The sequence below is a fragment of the Serinus canaria genome, chromosome 6, assembly GCF_022539315.1.
Source record: "Serinus canaria isolate serCan28SL12 chromosome 6, serCan2020, whole genome shotgun sequence".
NCBI lineage: Eukaryota > Metazoa > Chordata > Aves > Passeriformes > Fringillidae > Serinus > Serinus canaria.
The window spans coordinates 26589477-26611057 of record NC_066320.1 but is presented as its reverse complement, the minus strand read 5'-3'; the positions used below and the strand labels follow the sequence as shown (position 1 = coordinate 26611057).

General features: G+C 42.7%; 1 protein-coding gene across 18 annotated transcripts in view; it reads right to left on the bottom strand.

Moving 5' to 3' along the window:
* Positions 1–21581, bottom strand: part of TCF7L2 (transcription factor 7 like 2) — a 173360-nt gene that overhangs the window by 16795 nt on the left and 134984 nt on the right. For 14 of the 18 annotated variants that reach the window (XM_050976060.1, XM_050976055.1, XM_050976054.1 and 11 more), the window contains 3 exons: positions 10438–10570; positions 8240–8342; positions 5502–5588 (listed from right to left, as the gene is read on the bottom strand). In XM_050976060.1, the coding sequence (XP_050832017.1) occupies positions 5502–5588; positions 8240–8342; positions 10438–10570 (323 nt within the window). The remainder of the gene's footprint in view (positions 1–5501; positions 5589–8239; positions 8343–10437; positions 10571–21581) is intronic. The other 4 variants (XM_050976051.1, XM_050976053.1, XM_050976061.1 and 1 more) reach the window with 1 other exon arrangement.

Below are 21581 nucleotides of genomic sequence, written 5' to 3'. Positions count from 1 at the left end.
TTTCAGCTACCTGAAACAAAATCCACCAGTCCATTTCTTTGCAGAGAAATTATGTGTGGCAGCCAAGGAATCAATTTTTATAGTTTTGAATCATGTTGTGAATTTAGGATGACATCTTTTATTCTATATTGACAGCAAAATAAAATATTAATGTCAACACATTCTGGATGCATTTTTGATAACACTTATAGACGCCTCATTAGCTACATTTTGTTGATGGAGCAAAAGAAAATATTTATTTGTGTCTAATAAATCTCTGAGCCACACTGCTTTAACAGAAGGTGTAAGATTGTGGAATTTTTGATCCATTTAAGTAACCTAGAAAAGCTTTAACAGTCTAGCCTTTCTAAAGAGAAAAAAATGTTGTCAGCTTTGTGGTTTATGGTCATATACATGGACAGATCCCGGTCCTGCAAGTGGATTCAGAGGGATATGCAATCCTTCTGCATGAATCTAATTGCTTGGTCGGGATCACAGCACAAACATGGCACAATCATTCAGACTTCTTACATTTTAACAGAAATTAATACACTTCTCAATGGCAGGATTGACTTATATCATTGCTTCTCAACACTCTCAGAAAGGTTTTGCAGTGAATAAGGAAAGCACAGCATGACTGACTGCCTTACCCCACTGAAGTCAACAGGTTTCCAAGGAATGGGTTCTAGCCTAAAATTATGTTTCAGAAGTAACTTTCCTCAAAATGCCCAAATTAAAGTGATCTGGCAATGGCTTTTCTCACTGCAAATCCCCACTCTCATCCCAGATTTTGAACAATCTGATCCAACTAAAATAACCCAAGATTATGGAACACTCAATGGGATAAATAATTATTTCTTCTATCATCAATATTACAATGATTTTTTTCCTATCCAAAGGATTTAAAATGGGGGGGATATACCATGGATATTGTCATGTATAAGCATCAGAAACATAGTGGGGTTATCTTTTTCTCTCCCCTCTTATAAATCCCAGTACCAAGCTTAACAATCCCATCCCCTGTGGCTGCCTAGACATTCTCTACATTCACAAGATGACACAGAAGTACTTTCATGAACAAGAGCACTGTCCACTACAAGCTCTGAGGATCTTTTGTCTATCAGCTGGTAGTACTCAGGGTGATTGGACAGAACTATTTTGTCTTTGAAGGCAGTGGTGGGAAGAGCAAGGACTGACAGGGAGAATGTGAAATTGTTCAAGTTGTAGAGAATTGCAGTTCTTTATGAACAAAGGCACGGAGAGAAGGGAGGCAGGAAGGTGGGATGGCAGGGGAAGAGGAGAATGGGCAGCAAAATGGTCATTCCTACTTCTACTAAAGACTCACGGACACAAATCGCCAAGTGGGTTGTCCAAGTGCCTTCCCACTCTCTGACAAAAGTAGCTGGGAGAGAAGCACACATTTGAGGATATACTTTGGTTCATGGCAGGTCAGACCAGAAGACAATGTTGAGGCTGCAAAGGAGACTGGCATCCTTGCCCCAGTTCTGCCACAGAACTGCTCACTATCAGCAAGACACAAACTGGGCCTTTGTATTACTTTTTTCTGTTCTTTCTCTACTTCCATTGCATGTATTTTGATTGGACATGTCTAAAATTTGTTCACACAGTGCCTGGGGCCTTCAGACACGGTACAATGCAAATAAAAACTGGCAGTATGAGCTGGATTTATTTTTTTAAATAACTAACAAACATGACCAAAAATAAAAGCAGTGGTAAAAACCTGACCTTGCTGAATGCAGTCAAAGCACAGGGATAAAAGTTTGAGGCACGTCCTATCAAGGGACTGTCCTAGGCAAGACCCAGTGTTTCAGAGAGGACTGTGCTGCTGGGGCTGGCTAGGTCAGAAACAAGGGGACAATGAAGGATGAAGATGGAGATGAAAAGCCTTCCTTCAGCGAGCAGGCAGGAAGAGCTCTGCTGGTCTGACACGAGGGCTCAGCGTGAAGTGCAGTGGGCATGTACCAGCAGGGAGAAAATCTAAGTGCAGAGCACAGCATGCCCACGTTGTGTGAAAGCCTGAAGGATGGCAAAGCCTCCACTGACCTCAGCTGGGATATTTTACTCACTGGGCTCTAAACTCCAGAGACAGCAGCCTTCATCAACAGGCAACTGCAGCTCAGTGGTTATTTTCAGGGTTGCAGTTTCCATGAGGAAGTGCTGTGCTCATTACCAATGACCATTCACTTTTTCATACTGAATCTGTCCAATTCACAAGGCTGCCTATTGGACTTACATACCTCTTTCTATATTTAGGGCTATAAAAACATGCTCCAGAACCCAAAGTTGCTCTCACAATCCCATGGACTTCCATTGGTGGGATGAGGGTTCAGCCCAAGAATCTGAGTGCCAGCTCATTTCTATGTAGACAGCCACTCACATGGCAATATGAGCAGGGGAAGGGTGTTAATTTTTAACTTCCTGGCTACACTCCAACTTCAGTAATTACATTCAGCAAAAGTGAATTTCCCCTGAAATTTCAATTACAGAAGGTATTTTCCACTGCCACCACTTAACTGCTGTGCAGTGTTTGTCTGGTGTAATTCTGCTAAATTATTTCCTGATTTCCTCTCACAGCAGTTGTTTTTTCATAGAGGGTCCACTGTTTGCCCATCACTCAGTTAGCCCTGTCTCATTTTACCTTAAAGGCATATTACAGAGGGGTAATGAAGGATCAAGAGATCTTACAGGCACACAACGTGAGTGTGGCAAGGCTACAAGCAACACCTAAAAGTTGTAGGTGGTTCAAGACACCACCTTAATAGTCTAAACCATTTACAAAAAATCACTATTAGTCACCCATTAACCTTTTATAAACTATTCATAAGTGCACTTAAACTATTAAACAGTAATTTCTAAGCTTAGGGAACTAAAGGTTGGGAAGCACTATAGCTCTAAAGATCTACACCATAATGCAGGAAAAAATGGAGCTATTTCTGAAGGCAGGCTCTGGGAAACTGTGGATGGAGGGGTGAGGTTTGAGGTCAGTGCTGACTTCAGTGCTGGGGCACAGCCAGCACAGCAAAGGCAAGGTTTGCAGCAGGGGCTTGCAGCAGGGCCCTGCAGGGCAGTTGCCCTGGGCCAGCATGTCTGGAGGCCAGCATGGGCACCACCAGGAATCTCCTGACCACCCTGGACACCTGGACAAGGGCTGTCCCCCTGCTGAGCCCAGGCTGACACAGGGAAACATACATCAAACCACATATGAGAGCACAGAGGGTGTTCCCATCTAGGGGAAAGCAGAGAAGTTTCTGGGCTGAAACAAAGGGTAAACACCTTAAATCAATTCATCCCCCTGCACGTGTGCCTGAGCACGTGTGCACGTATGGGCTTCTGTCAGAGACAAAAAGAAAGGCTCCGTGTGCATGTGCACACCCCTCACCTTCGCCTAAGACATTCACCAGATTTTTTTTCTCTAGACAAGTATTCCATGAATTGCAATAAACACCCTAAAAATTCTAAGCAGCTCATTATACACTACTGTCTCCTTTTATGGCTCCAAGCCAGAATATAATGATGAGTCTTAACTTGTTAAGGACAACTAATTTTTTGTTCCTGGCTGTCTCAGGGGCTTCTCTCTTACTCACTCTCACTTTACTTCACTGTTGACATGTTTCTGTTAACTGGATGTCATCTGCCTGCCTTGATTTTATGCACAAGCAGTGGGATGCATTTTTCTGTGCAACAATTCTGCTTTGAGTTGCATTAGATTTGTCATTATTCTCTCATTTTCCCCTTGCACTTGTAACATTTCATCTATTCCTGCCTTATTTTTTGAGCCACGGTGCACCCACATTATGGTTTATACATGATCTTGCTCCCTTTGAAGCCGGCAGATTTCAGAGCCAGCCCTCGTCAGGAGAAGTGCCTGCTACCAATTTAGCAGGCTGAGGGCCCCGAGCTCCAACAACTCAATCTAAAGGGGGTCACAGGGTGGCACAAGCGAGTGTCAGCAAGTGCTGTTTAATTGCCAATCTAGGCTTCTCCATGGTGTTTAAAGTATAATGACCCATCACTTAATTCTGAGAAGTCCTGGCCCTGCTGCTGAATGGAATGAATATCAAAGGATGTGCTAGAACAGGGCAAGGAGCCTACATTTCCTATAACTGCCATAAGTATAATAGACCTCTACTTCTGTCGTCCCATTACCACAATAATGTATTTAATTTGCTGTGTACTCTTTTTAACTAGATACCTTTCATAAAGTCTATCTTGGGAATATAGCCCCCCCTGCTTCCACATCTCCCCCCTCCCTCAAATGACTACCCTCTCTAATAATAATTAAACTAAATCAAGCTCTACTTTGCCTCACACCATGCCTGCGAGTCTTTTATAGATATTAAAAAAGATTAAATAGGGGGAGGGAACCATTGTTTAAATTTGCAGCTCTCTCCCCAGCCTAGTTTTTTTTTTTTGTTCTGTGACTACCTTTTTTTTTTTTTCTTTTTTTTTTTTTTTTTTTTTTAAAGTTGATTTTCCAGTTGTCTATTTGCTGGGCCAGCATTTTAATTTAAATGTTTAGGGTTTTGTTTACTTATCTAAAGCCCACAGTGCAATGTTTTCCCACCCATTCATTCACAAGCCCTAGGTACAGATTTCCATTTCTCAATGAGGTGTGCTTCCCCCCAGCCCTCACCAGTCTTTTCCTCCTTAGATCATCTATGCACCAGTGCTCACATATTAAACTGCAGAGATGGAGAGGAAGGGACAGAGCAGGGAAGAGATGTGGAACCTTGCTATGTAATGCATGCTAATTTAATTATGTGCCATCATCAAAATGGATTAGCTGTTTCAGCCCATCAGGAAAGTCTAAACTTCCACCGATTTAATTAACCAGGCTGAAAATCAGATGAACAGAAAATAAAACTATCATTAGGAGCAATTACTGATTACTTAAACATAGTGCTGCCAACCAGTTTGTAAATAAAACTAGCAGCCCCTGGAAAATTAGATGGAATTAATTGGAGGTAGGGAGGGGGAGAAATATATACTTCTAAAGCTTTTGAGGGTCAGGCAGGCCCTTTTATGTTGACTATTAGTGTTTGGAGCTTTGGGAGGGGAAAACACAGCACAATAACCTTCCTCCCAACTCTGCTGAAGAGCAGTCCTCCTCCCTCCTGAGCCTTCCCTCCCGTGCACACAGCGCTGCTCTGGCTGATGGCCACCGAGAAAGCAAAGGCTATCACAACTTCTCATCCCTGCTTTTTCAACATTACACCCTCCCAGCTCTTTCATTTAGTTTGGCTTTCAAAGGTGGCTTCTCACTCCTCCACCTCTCCCTCTAAGGCAAATTCTTGAGGCCCAATGACAGCATTAGGACACCACCTTCTCCTCACATGGGAAGGCAGCCCTCGCCCTCTCCTCCGCCCCACCAAAAAGCTAAGGATGGATGTTTAACTGCAGTGCTTTCAGGAATCTGCTGCCTAGATGAAATGCTCTCCTACAGAGAGTGGGAGGAGGAGCTACATTTGCTCTTGATTTAGGACCTCAGTATTTGAACTCACCTTGACATGGAAGCATTGACGGTCAGAGCTGTTGGGTAGGGGTGGCGGAAACCCCCTGTCGTGATTGGGTACACTGGCTGACCTTGCCTGGCAAAAAAGAAGGGAGAGAGAGAATGAGAGATAGGAAAAAAGGGCTTAAAAAAAAAAAGAACAACAAAAAACTTCTCTCTGCACAGTAAGCTTTATTCTCATTTGATCAGAACAAAAATCTTGGGGATTGTACAGCAAGGATCAAAGGAAAGAAACACAGAACAATTTGAATGCCATAAATCTGATAGGAATGGCTAATTAAATTTTATAACCTCTGCTTATGTCAATAGAGACCCTCTCCCCAAGCTGAAACTAGGTGTTTTGTTGTAATAATTAAAGGCGAAGTCTCGCTTGCTTTAATGGAGCCATCACACTAATTGAGGGCTACACATCCAAAGGAAAACAATAATGAATGTAAATTTATACCAAAATAAAGTACAGTGAATCAAAGGACTTCAGTTGCGCTTTGGGCCTCTTTCGGTATTTAGATCTCGGTGAGAAAACATTAAATTAACAGAGCTTAATTTGTAGCCTTTTGTCAGATTAACAAGTGTTGACAAGAGTTACCGGGGGAGAGTCCCCAAGAAGTATTGTGGGTAACCAATAGACAATCACACCTCATTACAATAATTAAAAAATACAGCAACATGCAAAACAGCATCCTCATGAAAGACACACAACTTTTTCTGATGGAGGTTTGTCTGTGCTGGCTAGCTCATTTCATCTGTCCTTCAAATACATCATCTGACTGGGCAGGAATCTTTTGGAGTGGGTGCCCTGCCAGAAACATGCAGGCCAGTGGAAGACAGATGGGCTGGGAAGTTGATGGTGAAGTGCAAGTGGCAAGGGGAGGGGAAATGAAAAACTTGGGTTACTTCTGTGAAGTTGGCCATTCTACTCTCCTAGAGCAAAAGCCAATGTGATGGTGTCAACAAAAATCACTGGGAGAAGCTGTAAGAGTTGTGGGTAGGCAAGCACACCATGGTGTTGACTTGTTCTGAAGCAGTGGGGATGGCAGAGTTGTCCAGAGACAGAGGTGGCCTTTAGCACCTGTCTGGTGAAACTGGCCACACATGGCATCATTCAGGTGCTTTGGCAGCCATGGCATGAGGTGCAAGGAGGACAAACCTGTGTCTGCACAATACAGACACCACGTGAGCAATGGGGTATGGGCCAGGGACAGTGAAGAGTTTCTTCCCTGTGCTCTCATGTCTTTCATGTCACTGACTTTTGGCACTAGCTGAGTGTACTTGTTTTAAATGTTGAGGCTGTTGCTGTGCAAACTTGAGCTAAGGAGCTCACATGCAGTCTACAAGTGTTCAGGGTGTTCTTTGGAAAAGGTAAATCACCACAAACTAGGAGGAATTTCTGATTTCAGGGAGCAATGCTTTGGGTTTTTCTCCTGCTCATGATGTGCTCTTCTGGAGAAGCAACACTCAGCAGAGAGGTGATGGACATGCTTCACGCTCAGGGTGGGGGAGCCTCCACCCAAAACAGCTGCATGACCACCCACAAGGAAGGGCAGCCTGCAAATTGGCCAGAAGCTCCACCTATCCTGCATCAACACTTTTGTGCTTGAGAAAGGCCTCCAAGGCCTCTGATGCCACCACCTCTCCTTGCCCAAGACCTGGGGATATGCACTGACCTCCTGCTCTGCCCTGCTCTCCTGTGGGCTGTCAACTCCAGTTACTCATGGAGGAACTTGTGGAGAGGTATTTTAGCACAGCTGGCCAAACAACTTCAAGCAGGAGCAAACTATTTTGAACTTTGGGCAATTCATTTCTATAAAAATATGATCACCCCAAAACAGAGGAGGCCTGTTACATGAGAAAAATAGGGTAAAGTCTTGATTTATAATGCAGAGAAATGTTGTATCCAGCAATACAAATGGATTTTATAAGCATTTAAATCAAATTTACTACAAAAAAGGCTTGGGCAGTGCTTAAGTGTATTATAAACCTACTGAGAGATGGCAACATAATAAAAAATAGGAAAATAAGGACTCAATTACTGTTGGGAGCCTCATACCCAGCAAGGCTCTGCAAGTGGGATCTGAGGAGTTGAAAATAAAACCAACCCCAAACTATCTTTCCATTGCTTTTTTCTAAGCCAGTTTTAAAGTAAACTAATTCCTTTTTCTTATTTAAAATTCCGTTCCTCAGATGCCAACTGCCAGCTGCCCAGCCACATCTCAACTAGGAATGCTGCTCATGGCTGATGTAAAGTTCTACTGTTTCATAAGAAAAACAAAAGGGTTTTCAACAGACAAGGCAATGAAATTTAAAATTGCAAATTTGTAGTGAGGATGGCCCTAGTAAAATAAAAAGGGTCTGTGAGAGCCACCCTGAGCCTCCAGAAAACAAAATCTGAGAAAAACTCATGTGGTGCAGAGTAAGGGCAATAACAAGAAAAGGACATTTCTGCAGAAGGGTTTGAAAATTCATGTTTCATGAGCTGTCAGCTGGTTAGGATGACATGCAAAGCTGTGTCCAACTGCTCAAGTCTGTTTATGACCACATGGCCTGGCATATATTTTAATTAACCTTCATGAGGTGGGTAAATTCATAACACGCAGTGAAGTGGCAGATGGCAAACAAACTCATCCCAATGCACACACATACCTACATGCACACACACATATATACTTTTACATAAATTTTACACATCAGAAAAAGAAAAAAAGAAATTAAAAAAATGGAACTCCTTACTGTGGTACTAACCATCCTAGCGGATGGGGGATTTGTCCTACAGTGCCTGGTGATAATGGATAATAAGGAGATATATCTGGAGGATGTGGAGGCCTTGGAATTCCTATAGAAGAGGAAACATAAAGTACCATCAGTATTGAAATGTTGAAATAAAATATAAAGAAAAAACACATATGCTTCTAAATTGCTGTCAATTTATTTTTATTATAATATTTGTGCTTTCACTTAGGGTTTTCAAAGGCTTTTTCACATTCTTATTTTTTAAACAAGAAAAAATGATGTTATTCACTCCCTCAATCACTTCTCCAGTCAGAGATTTTTGTTATTTAAAATTTAGCAGTCTCAGATACAATTTTAGTGTGATGCTGTCCTAGATATTCTATTAAATGTTCAACACAAAGATGGACCTTGCAACAACTTCATGGTTATTTTAGTTTCATAGTCAGCCAAAAGACCACAGGCCCTACCCTGTGGTGACTGGGTACTCAATAACATGGCATTATTCCAAAGTAATCTCCTGAACAAGTTTAAAAGTCATTAAAATTGTAAATGATGTTTGCTTTTGAGCAAACCTAGGAAAACTTTTCTGAAACCAGGAGTGGAGGTGAGCGCCCCTGGAAATGCTTGGTAACACCAGGGGCAGATGTTGAAGGTGTGCAGGGGAGGACAGAGGGCCCACCCATCCTCTCTGGATGAGGCACAGTTCCTACTCAGAAAGCAGAAACCAGCTCCAGACACAAGCCTTAAATATTAACACTCCTTACCTTAAGAGCAAATAGGAATTACTCAGAGGAGTAAGGGTTACAAAGCTGGGTCTTTCAATTAACAAGCCAGGGCACAATTACACAGCAGAAGCAAAATTAAAGCAGAGAGCATTAAAAAGAAGGGGTACTGTATTCAGGGCTAAAAAACTATTTTTTTAAGTCACTTGGGAAGCTTTTAATCTCTAAATTAAATCTCCTTGTGTGACATTTTCATGCAGACATTGCTTTTTCTCCATTACAAAACCCAAACAGATTAACTGGGCTTTAACCATCCAGTGAGCTATTTGCACACTTGAAAGAATGTTCACAGAAGAAAAGTAAACAGTCTACAGACGTTAATCATATGTTTTACGATAACCATTTAAAAGCTATTCCCTGTACTGCCATTATTTAAATGAGAGGTTGACTATGCCATTCACTTGCAATACCCAGGGATGGTGAGATGGATTCCTTTCAAGCCATGTGAAGTCAGCATTAAGCACAATTAAAAGGGGGCCCCAGTTGAAGCATATCGAGTGACAACCAGCTAATGCACAGTCTCATTCAAGGGCTGGAGTTTAGATAAATTATCTGCATAAGTTAGGGCTGACACAGAGCGATTCCTTTGACATGAATTCTGTTTCTGATGAACTTCTCAATTAACTAAATGGGGTTTGGATTAACAAAACGAAACCCACTGTCACTAGGAACTCAGCACAGCCTGGAGAAAGAAGATTGACACTGTTTGACTTCTTTGGGACCTCAGGTTAAAAAGGGACTCTTAAAAAGTTAGAATAACATGTAAATTCTACTCTGTAACACCAATAAATCTAGTCTGGATTTTACGTGGTGCTCTATATTCAAGCAGAGTGCCCTTCAGGCTGAACTTAGAGTTGGGTAGGCTTACATTGGGGAAAAGAGTTGCAAGTGTAAAGCTGCAGCTAAGTAGTTACAGTGGAGGAAAATTCAACATTATAGAAGAAAAATGGCTGAACTCCTGACACAGAAACAATGGGATTTGGGGAATTAAAAGAGATTCATTTTGAAACCGGTCATGACCCACCACCTTTAAAATTCCAGCTGCAGTTTTGTAAGTGCAGATCACAGAATGTACATGTTTAATTCTCTGGGTCGTGCATGCAAACCAAGCACTGGTAGATTGAACTACCAGGTGGGGTATCATGCTTGCAAAGAAACACACCTGCAAGCGACCCCACACATGCAACTCTGGTGTCACCCTGCAGAAGCTCTATGAAAATTCACCCAGTAGGTTTCCTTCTGAAGTCTAATTGGCTTAAAAAGAAAGTATTTTGTCTGGGTTTGACATTTTGCATGCCCCCTTTGGTGCTCCAGCATGGGAAATCCATTCTCTCGCACTCCTCTCCCCTAATGTGCAAAAAAGGGAAGGTCCACCCACTCCCTCTCAAAAGCAACCCCAAAATACTTCCCACCTACCTGTTTTGGGGTCTACGTCAGCTGGTAAGTGTGGAGGAGGGTTTCCTGGTGTGAAGTGCTCATTGCTGTATGTGATAAGCGGCGTAAGAGGGTGTACATGGTGTGGGTGCTGCACAACTGGCACTTTGTTAGACTGTCAAGAGAAAAGGGTTGACACTGTTAGAGCAGTACTGGGCATCCCCCCAATACAGCATGAGGTACAACACACAAAAATCTGAGTAGCCAGGGTTTCAATGTGATCCTCAGACTTTTCCAGATTCCTTCTTGGCGTCACCCTTGCAGTTTTCCCACCCTCTTGCTTAAAACCTTCTCACACACCTTCCCTGCTGTCAAGGTTCTTTAATCTTTTTGACCTGTCATGCTCCTCTATGGAGCAACAGCAATTCTTTAAAATTTTTCCTTTTTCTTTTATAATGTTGTGCTTCACCTCCAAGATGCAGGCAGACTCCTCAGCAAGGGGCTGAGAGAGTCCCCCATTTAATTAGCAAGAGACCCAAATGCTCACTGACCTGTAGGTCTTTTCCTCTCCCCTTCCTGTCCTCACTCTCAGTTCTGCATTTTACTGCTCATTGCAAATACTCCAGATAAAAAGCCTTTGTAGTGCTGGAGTATTGCCTTCATCAGCAAGCATTAAGCTGACAAGCGATCACCTGCATATTTTATATATATATTTTAGAAGAGCTGATTAATTATCAATTCATGAGAGAGCGCTAATAAATGGAAACTGGATACTGATTAATTAGGCTACTAAAATATTCAGCTATATAAATAATGGCAAAACCCCCCAGATAAAGCCATTGAAATTAACACTCTTGTAGGGGGAATAATCACGTAGATATCTTGAGGTTTTCCCCATCACATTCCTAGCTCTGGGGGAAAAAAAATATTTTTCCAAACAACAATTTAAAAAAATTTTAAAAAGGCATGAATGAATGAAAGAAAAAGGCAGGCTGAACTGTAAGTTACTCTTACAAGATCACAAAGAAAAAATTAAGCTGAAACCAGCTGAACCGCTGGACCATTTACTGCGAGTAATCCAATTGCAAAAAACCCTATTCCCCATAGAGGATTTTCACTAAAATCCTACAACAGGGACATTTAACCAGATTAGGTACCAGCAAAGATAAAGAGGCTGGTATTAGATGATGAATGGATTAGAGTCAGGTTTCATTTTAGAATGTGTCTTCATTTCCTTTTATTACTTTAAGTAAGGAACAACTTGCATTAACATCAAGTAAAAGGAATCACATTAAAATAAAGTAGTGATACCATGGTGGCCACGATAGCGCCGCTGCTGTTCAGGGTCTGCCAGCACTCTCCTGCTCACCCTCCTGCTCCAGCATGACTGCAAGCCCACTGCTCACTCCCCAGCACCCCCAAACACACACACACACCCTCACCATGCCACCTTAGACAAACTATTGCTATTCTCTCAGCTGGCTTCCAATGCTCTGAATTTCCCTCAAAAGCATTTCAAAAATAATTCAGTTCTTCTTTGGGAATGAGCTTCTAGACTGTGGGGAAGGAAGAGGGAAGACAAACTGGGAGCAAGGAAGAAAAGAAACACCTGTTTTCCCTGAATAAACAAGAAGTCCCTCCACCATGCTTTGGCCAAATGAAGCCCCTTTGGCTCCCCCAGCTCCTGCCATAAGTGGCTATTTGGGCTCGCTGCTTTGACAACTGCAGAAAAAAGTGTGCATCCAAAAGAAGCCAGACAGGGCTGTACTTGTGCTTCCCACAACTTCTCCTGTGTTCTTCACCATGTTCACCTCTTTCTGCCACCCTTACAGGGGATGATTCCTCTCTACCACCATGCACTTGGCACAGGGGATTCCCCTGTCAAGTGGCCACCACGCAGGAAAGAGCATGGTCACAACAGCCAATGCTATGATTAACAGCACATTGTGCTGGCTGTGGGTCAGATCTGCCAGCTGAACAGCCAAGGACAACTTTTGGCCACACGGATCCATAATGGTTTCACATCAGGAGGAGATATGAGGATTTGGCCCTTCAAGTCCAAAAAAGCCAAAGGAGATGCTCTAACTCAAAATCTGTTCTCTTTCAAGTGAACCAACCCAAGCAGTCTAAAAGTAACTGAAAGCTTTGATAAGAGTTTCACCTAACAAATTATATTTCACACCATACAAAGTAGCAGGCATCTACTCAACAACACATGTCATTACAAGCCAAATGACCAGTTGATGAAGTTCACAAAAATGATCATTTCCAATAAGATCTATTTTTTCTGGCCAAGAATTGTGTGAACTCCTGCTGTTAGGTGACCCACAGTGTGGTCCCATTTATTGAAGAAGTTAATACATGTTATAGCTTTGTGCTCTCCCAACTCTATATTCGCATAATCGTACACCTCACCCAGACCCTGACAGACTTTAAGTGCTGTCTTCCACAGACAGCTTATTTTCACAGAAACTGGAGCTGATTAGTTTAAAAAATAAGTAGAATAACATTAGAGGGTCAGACTTAAGCCAACAAACAAGAAACAACAAGCGAGAGGAAAGCTGGACTGACATGGCTCCATCACCAAAGCCAGATGTACCATAGGGGTAAACATGTCAGCTGTGGGAAACCACCAATCCTTGCTTTGATATACCAAGACTGCCCAGAATATCTCCACAAAACGGAACAACTGCTAAATTATGATGTATTTCACTTAAAATGTTTCAGAGACAAATAAAAAGCAAAAGGAAAAACAAATAAAAATCAACAATTAAGAGCTTAAACCTTAAGTCTGCAAATTTTTCCCCTGGTAAGTAATTTTTGTTTAGGTTACTACCATGCATTCAAATGGACCACTCATATAAAGGTGCAAGGGTAGGATACTCTTTTGCCACTATGATGATGCTGGGGCAGAGGTGGGGAGAGAATGTACAAGGGGAAAGGGAGAAGCTGTCATCTACATGCTCAAAAACATGCTCTCTGGGACAGAGGGGTGTGATCCACTTCCCAGAGAGCCAGTCTGCATCTGTACCACTACCCAGGGACAGGTTTCCATTCTGTTTTGCACTGCACACACTGAGGAAAGGGACCATAACTCCCCTCAGAACAGCACACACAATTTGCAAGCCAAGCTAAACATGCATAATATGCTAAGCAAGCTGCTCTTTATAAGTACCGTTCCTGAAGTTAACTAAGCTTCCTTGGAAAACAAAAATTAAGGACAATCTGGGAAAGAGCAGGATTAATCCTGCAGATGCATCTTCCTTTGAAGTCAATGGGAGATCTGCCAGAGTAACAACTGTGGTCCTAACCCCATCCACTGGCAATGAAAGGTAAACCACAGAAGCCATCAATAGGAGACACCCATTAGAAGACTTTAGACATCCCCCTGCAAAAGGCAATATTCTGCAATATACGTTTATGAGCACTTCATCAAGGGCACTTTTAAGCAAAGAGCCATTGTGAGATGCAGGGGTTTCTCTGGGAAGTTGAAGAGCTCCATTTATGGCTCTGTCAGGCATGGGAAGGGGAGCTGCACTGGTACACACAGATTAGCACCAGGGCATGTGCTAACAGGACTGGAACAAGTGGAGATTTCTAAAGAGAAATCCCAGCACCTAAGAAGTACCAAGCCCTCTGCTGACAAATCACCCCTCTCCACTGAAAGCTGAGGTCTCATATGCTAGGTTAGAGGGCATGGTAAAGAATTGCAAAAAGACAAGAGAAGTTTGCTTTTCTTGATAACTGCTACCTGAAGCAACCAGAAGAAATTGTCCCCATAGGGGCTCTACTACTAAACCTCTCTATATGAATTTGAAATGCTTCTGGGAGTGCTTAAACGCAGATCTGTTTAAACAATAATGGAGCTCTAGAACAAAAAAAATTCCCACACCAAAACCACAGCAAATTTTGGACTGATAAATGTTTGAAAGGAGTACTGAGATCCATTTAGACTAAGTTCTGATAGGTGCCTTTAGGGAACAAAAAAAACCTATCTGAACTTCAGATTTAAACTGCAGGGGATTGTGTGTATAAATTGCTGTGTATTAGTCTTTGTTGCATGGTAAGGACATTTCATTAACAGGATGAAAGATGCTTCTATGCGTATACAGCCCAATTTAATACACCCCACTGATGAATACTCCCCATTTATTGAAGAAGTTAATACATGCTGTATAAATCAATAGTTCCTAAGTCTCTGAAAGCAACATAGGACTTGCATAAGATGAAACATTGTATTGTTGAGCACACAAAGAGAAACCAACCTCTAAACTGGAAGAGTTTATGACTGCAATTTCTGCTTGCAAATTCATGGCTTGTTTGGCTTTGGCAATAAAACCACAGTATCATATCAACTCCAAGTCAGGAAAAAAACATGCCAGAGACACCAGAGGATGTCCTCACCAGGATAATGTGGGGTTAGTAAAGGCAGGTCTGCACAAAAAGCCACCCAGGCTGAAAAGAAGCCATCATGCCATGTCAGCATGGCAGCGGCCAAAGCCTCTGGCCTCTGACTCCTTTCCAGTGCATCCCGAGGGCAGGGGGAGGCTCCTGCACCAACCCAGCCTAAAACTCCAGTAGCTGCCAGAATAGCCCATGTAGCTGCAGCCCTTTCCCCTGACCTGGATGGCCTCTGAAATGTCCTTCAAGCCCTGTGAAGCAGGGAGGTGCTGCAGCCCACCAGACACCCCTCAACCACCCACAACCAGGAGGGACTGAGGAGGTGCTTACACCCAGACCCCAGAGCCCTGGCCCCTTCCTCCACTATGAGAGGAATGAGAGCCCTCCATCCTCCTTAAAAACCTATTAATCAAGAGACACTGAAAACAAATGGAGCTAGAGCTCCGCCTGTCTTTTTGCCATGCCCTCCTCTTCCCCCTGGCTCTCCTTTTCTGCTGAAGAAAGATGGGCCCTGAAAGTGCTTTTATGAGCCAATACAATACAATAAAACAAAAGCAGCACAGAAGAAGGTTTGTCAGGCTTTTCCCCTCCTCCAGGGTGGATGCAGGTCGACAGTGGTCTTGAATTAGCAGGCCCTCCTGGAGTTGCTCCCTGGGCTTAGCAAGGAGTACCATTCAATACCAGTTCACATTAAAAAATAGGTATCTCTGTATTTTCCTGCTGATGCTATTACAGTTTTGCTGACTGTGGCCAGTGAAATGCTAACAGATGCTCCTGAACTGCTCTGCAGTTCCAAAGATACTCACAAAGGGAATTCTTTTTTTTATAAAGGCTGATCTCTCCCTAATTCTGCCTAGGAATGACATCCTTACACCCCCTCACCACCCTGACGCCCCACACAAATCAGGAAATTAAGGTGCAAGTAAAACCAAATCCCAAAATATTGCTGTGAATATTTAAATACTTTTCCACTTCCAGCAGAGTCACCTGGTAAGCAGCACTGCAGGTCTGGGGATCACCCACTCAGCAGCCACTCTGGGTGGCACCCCAAACTACACCAAGGAAAATGCACACCACTTAGGTTAACTGAGAAGCTAAAGCCAACCAAACCCACCAGCTATATGTAACTTGGTACTCATCCCCTTCCCAAGCATAAGAATTCAACACGAGTGATGAAGCATTTCCTGAAAAATATCAAAGATTTAATTTTACCCAGCCCTGTACAGCTAGTGAAGTCACAGTTTATTATTTCGAGGATGCTTTCACACCTGACTAAGCAGTCCTGAAAACTACTTCCCCTTGCTCCTTTTATGGCTGATACAGTGGCCTGAGCCCTTTCTCAGTTTAATGTAGCTGATTCCTGCCTAAGGTCCTGCCCTAAGCTAACTGCCCATTGTAGCAGGAGACAAGGCCTCCATTGATAATCACAACTCACCCTGCTAGAAAAAGGCTCATTTTCTTCTTTCACACAAATGATGACAGGAGCACTGACAACCATGTGCTGGGACAATGCCCTCCCCAGGCAGAGCCTTAAAAAATAACCCCGAAACCCCTGCAACAACCCCCACTGCCCTACACTTAACATATAAATAAAATAAAAATTAAAAAAATGGGGACATACACACATAAACACACTTTTGGAGCCTTCTGTTTCTTCCCTTTCCCCCTCCCTGACCACTTCCCACGCCACCGAGTGCCTACCTGCTCCTGCAAGAACTGCTGGCTTTCAATAAAACCCCTTGCTCTATTAGCAGTCTCTCAGACAAAACAACAAAATCAGCTTCCTGCCTCTAAGTGTCCAGCAATTCATTCATGAAAAGAATAATTTTGGGTTCTTTTTCCCCCTTTAGCTCAGATGAAGTGTCCCCTGAATATTGCAGAGCTAAGCCACCGTGCTTGACATTTTTCCACATCCTTCCTGTCAGGGTGCGAAGGTACTGAGGGGAGGGGGTGGGGAAATGAGGATTTAAGATGTTCAGGAAATTTCCACTTAATTTCGCCGAAAGGCAATTATGTGAAATGATCTGGTGACAATTAGCATACGCCAAATCCTCTAGTGTACAAGGGGAAGGACTGGGGTTTAGCTATCTAATTACTGCCTCTTAGTTCCGATGCAGGAGGATAAAACACACTAGTAGTAAAACATTATTAAGTGTGCTCACGCTCTGCTTTCAAAGCTGTTGTGGGCTGTAAGTTTATAAGTTTATTGCTATGGTATTTGGAGTGGGGTTTTCATTTTTTTTTCCTTTTTTTTTTTTAAATAAAAGAAAGAAACTTGGGGTTTTAAATACAAGTGCTGTAGTCTTGGACAATGTGGTGTTACTCTAATGTCAGGTCAGACCCAAACAAGCACCTGCTACACAAGTGTACAATTTGAGATCCTCCAGCAACACTGGAATTACATTCACAGCAGTTAGATTTTATTCTCTTAAGGCTTCACTGATAAAGAGAAAACACTCTGCTCACCTGCTCTGCCCCACCTCGGCATATGAATTCACACACCAATTACATCATCTATAGCCCAGAACTGTGGCCTGCATATATCCAGACAAGCCTCACACTGAGGATCAACATTAGAGATTATTTGATCAACAGGTGGTTCCCATACCAATAGACAGGTAGTGCTCAGTCCCTTCAAGTTTCAGGTAATAAAGCACCAGTATTTATTTCTTCCATTACAAAAGGAGAGGCAGTTTCTTCCCCAATGTGACAAATACTCAATGCTTTCTCTGCATACTTTAGTTAATTTTAATTACTAGACAGATACCATCTCTGCAAAGCAGGCAAGCCTTCGTTCATTCTAACAAGGCAAAAAAGCAAAAACACTTGGCATGTATTAGATTAAAACTGAAAAATACCTTTTTGCTAAGCCATACCAGTACAAGGTGTGCTGGATACACAACCACTAAGCAAAGAGATGGGTGAAACCAAAGCAGTTCTCTGGGAAATGGTCCTGAACACAAATAGGGTAGGAAGGAGAAAGGCACAGAGCAATAATACAAGCACAAAAACTAAGAGAAGATGAGAAGCAGAGAAAAATGCAAATATAAGCAAAAGAGTGCTTATAACTGCCCTGACAGACCTTGCTCCATGCTTTTGTGTGAATACCTAGTCATGCAATTTGATTTACTGCCCAATATTCTCTGAAATGCCTCATTATAAACAGCTTTAATTCTTGCTTATAAACCACTTATTTCAGCACTAGACAGACATATATACTGTAGGAGAAATAGCTGCTGATTTTTATTAGGGTATCTGTGATTTCTGTCTATAGCAAGAACTTGAAAGTGAGGCTGTTAAAAAACTGCAAGAAATGAAAGAAAATTAGCGTGTATGCCTATGCCTTCTTGTACTTGGCAATTTCAGTAATAACAGCATTATTAAAAAACTACCATGCACATACATGCCTTAAGATTTGATGGCAAGTTTTCAGTACAGCTTTTTAAAATGCAGCATTCACAGCGGACTGTGCAAAACACCAACTTGCAACACATGTAGCAAATGTATACTAAATTCCTTAACAAATAACAAGGCTCTAAAAACTGTTTTCATTTTTAATATGCTAAAAACATTACATACTGCACAATTAACTGATACAATTACATAAATCCAGACCAATTATTTCTTGCATAAATTCAAAGTTTCCGTAAAAATGTTATGTTAAATGCACATCAGAACTGAAACACCTTTTAAGTATTTCAGAAGAAAAGAACAGGCACATTTACACAGTGCTGTCAGGCCTTTTGCTCCAAGTCCCAGTAAAAAAAAATTCCTCTAAAGGTATAATGTTTGTGAGATCTCACCACCAGTCTTGTAAAACCTGCATATGCAACAACACACAGTGAAAGAAGAATCTAAATAACCGTCCTTTTAGATTAATTAATTTTAGACAAATTCTACAGAATTTTATCCCTTGTTTTATATAAGAAAAGGCAAATAGATCAACTAAGCTAATCAGGCAAAGGTACCACAGAGTATTGAAGTGATAGAAATCCTCCTCCTAGATTGACTCTGTAAGCAAGTCTGGCAGAGTTAGAAAAGGAAACAGCAGAAACTCAAGACTTCCACAAAAAAAAAACAGTGAAAATGTGATGCATTGTAGAATTCTCCAATAAGTTTCTATTTTCTGTGTGCAAGTAAGGGCAACACACAGAACAGGCTGAGGGGTACCTTTACCTTCTGCAATATATAATAATAGGAGAAAGAAAGTCTCATGGACTTCTGACAGCAAACACAGAACCACTGTATTAAAACACGTGTTACCTCATATTTATCACCGTTCAGTCTGATTTTTCATACTCCTTTATCCCTGGGTAAAATAATTCTTATGCAGTGTCCCAAAAATTTTCCCATTTCACACTACAGCCGAGCTTTCTGAAGAACTCAGAAAATTTAACTGTCAACCAAACACAGGATCAAAAGCACCCAATAAATAGTACTATGGAGTATTTTTAATAATTAAAACAAAAAATCTCGTTTCGTGTATGACAAGAGTTAAACCACTCCATCTCCAAACCCCCTCAACTGTAACATATGTGCCCTGCTACAAACCAACTTTTCTTCCTTTAAGAAAAAAAACCCAAAACCCAAACATTTTTACCTTCATGGTTTCAGAGTTTAGGAAATATCGTACTGAACTGAAGAAAGCTTTGAAGTGGCCCCCTCCGCCCCAAAGGAAAAAAAGAGAAGAAAAGCTAGTGATGTCATGGTCACTGTGTGAGTGCCTGACTGCAGATGTAACACAGCCCTACACGCGCTCACACTTCTCCCTCGCTGGTAACCATTGTTCAGCAGCCAGGAATCAGCCCCCGAAACCTGCTGCACACCGGGCTCTGAAACACCGCCCCGCCAACACACCCCGATCCCACCCTGGATGCGCCAGGAAAAAAAAAATCCCTTTCCCCCTCCCGCCCCCCCAGGCAAACCCCAAAGCCGGGCGGAGGGAAGGGCGCAGAGGAGGAGTGCAACAACTGTCCCGCTGCACCATTGTGTCGCGACAGCAGCTCTGCCGCGCGCTCCTCGCCACCGCTGTCAAATTAAGCGGCATCGAAAAGTCGCGCTTCCCCCTACCAGAAAAGACGATTACCATAAAATAAATAAATAAAAACAATGTAGCTAACAAAGGTCACAGCTGGAGATGCTTGCTTGGTTTCTCACGCTCCCCCCCCTCCCCATTTTTTTTTTTTTTGATTCCACACAGGAAGAAAGGGAAGGAGAGGGAGAGAGGAGGAGAGGGAGAGAAGTCACATCAGAAGTTCAATGGTCAAGACGGAAAGCGCGCACGCAGAAAGTGCTACTCACCCAGCAATTCAAATTGAGATGCCAGCAGCCGAACTGCTGGAAGAGAGAGAACCCAGAGGCAAGCGCTCCTCCTTTACCACTCAAATCTTCCATTCCCACTAAAATTGCATCCCTCGGGTACATAACAGCTTTGTCTTTCCTTCTGTTAACCTCAAAAACTTTTTTTCTTTACTGTCTAGATGCCAATTGTGCTGGCTTTGTATTATTTTCCTTGCAGCTTTTCTCTCTCTTTTTCTTTCCCCGCTCCCCCCCTTCACTTAAAGTACTGGAAAAGCTGTCTTAAAAGATCAAGATGTCTCCAGTTTTTTGGCCTGGTGTTTTCTGAATGCTCAAAATCCACTGTCATGTTGGCTGTGAGAAGTGTCTTATTTCTAAATTGTCGGCTGCAGTTATCAAAATTTAGAGAAGCCTCCTGTCTTTTCCAATATAGCACTTTACCATCATCCTTCCAGGGAGTGGGGAAAAGACTTTCTCTCCCCCCCCCACCCCCACCCCCCCCACGCAGGTATGTCTGTTCACAAGAGCTAAAAAGCAAGTTCTTTGGAAATCAATGACAATGCTACTCCAAGCCAGGTTGCGCAGGTATTACTAAGTGCAGCGAGGAAACGCCGGCCGGCCGTGAGGGAGCATGATCAGTTAAGTGTAGCAAGCAGTCACTTTATCTGCAAGATTGTCAAATCCCTCAAAACAAATTTCTTAGGGGGAGAGCTGTAAGGAAAGTGTATTTTCTTGTCATTGTAACACTGAGGTGACATTTGGCAGACCTTTACCATTAGCTCTGTTCTCTCCCCCTCCCTCCCTTTTCCTTTAGTATTTAGTATTTCTGTAAAACACTGACCTACTGCAACAGGGATGCAAAAGGAACTTTGAGATATGGTGCCCTGGTTACTGTATTTTCCCAAGCTGCTCCTAAATGAGAATTAACAGAGGCACCCGAGAGCACTGCTGAACTGAGCAAGGGTAAAGCCTCCTGCCCTGTGCCTTGCTCTTGCCTACGAGCACTGCAAGATGCCCACTTCCTAAATCTGAGCTATCACGGGCATCCGAGTTTGCCCAGAGTCAATCTCTCATCTCCTTTTTATCTTTTTCCCCAAAGTTGTAAAGTACTCTGCAACAAGGTAAAAAGCCAAGAAGGGTGGTTTAAATGGAAACAATTTGGAAAAGGCGGCTGTGTTGTTCCCCTCCTCACTTTCTAAGCAAATTTGTCAACACTGATGGATGCCGCACGCACGGGGAGCAATCGCCATGTGGGACGGACGCTGCTGCAGACGAGGCACTGGAGGAGACCAGTTGCAAACACTTGTCTTCCCCATGCACATCTGGGTGATCACACCAACGAGTTCTCTCCCCCCTCGCCCCCAAAGAGTGAAACAACAGGACAAAATAAATATATGGGCAAAAATAAAACTGTTTCAAGGAGGGAGACCTCGAGTGCATCCAAGTTTGCCTTCTAAGCGGCAGTTTAATCTGCGGGGGCCACGGGC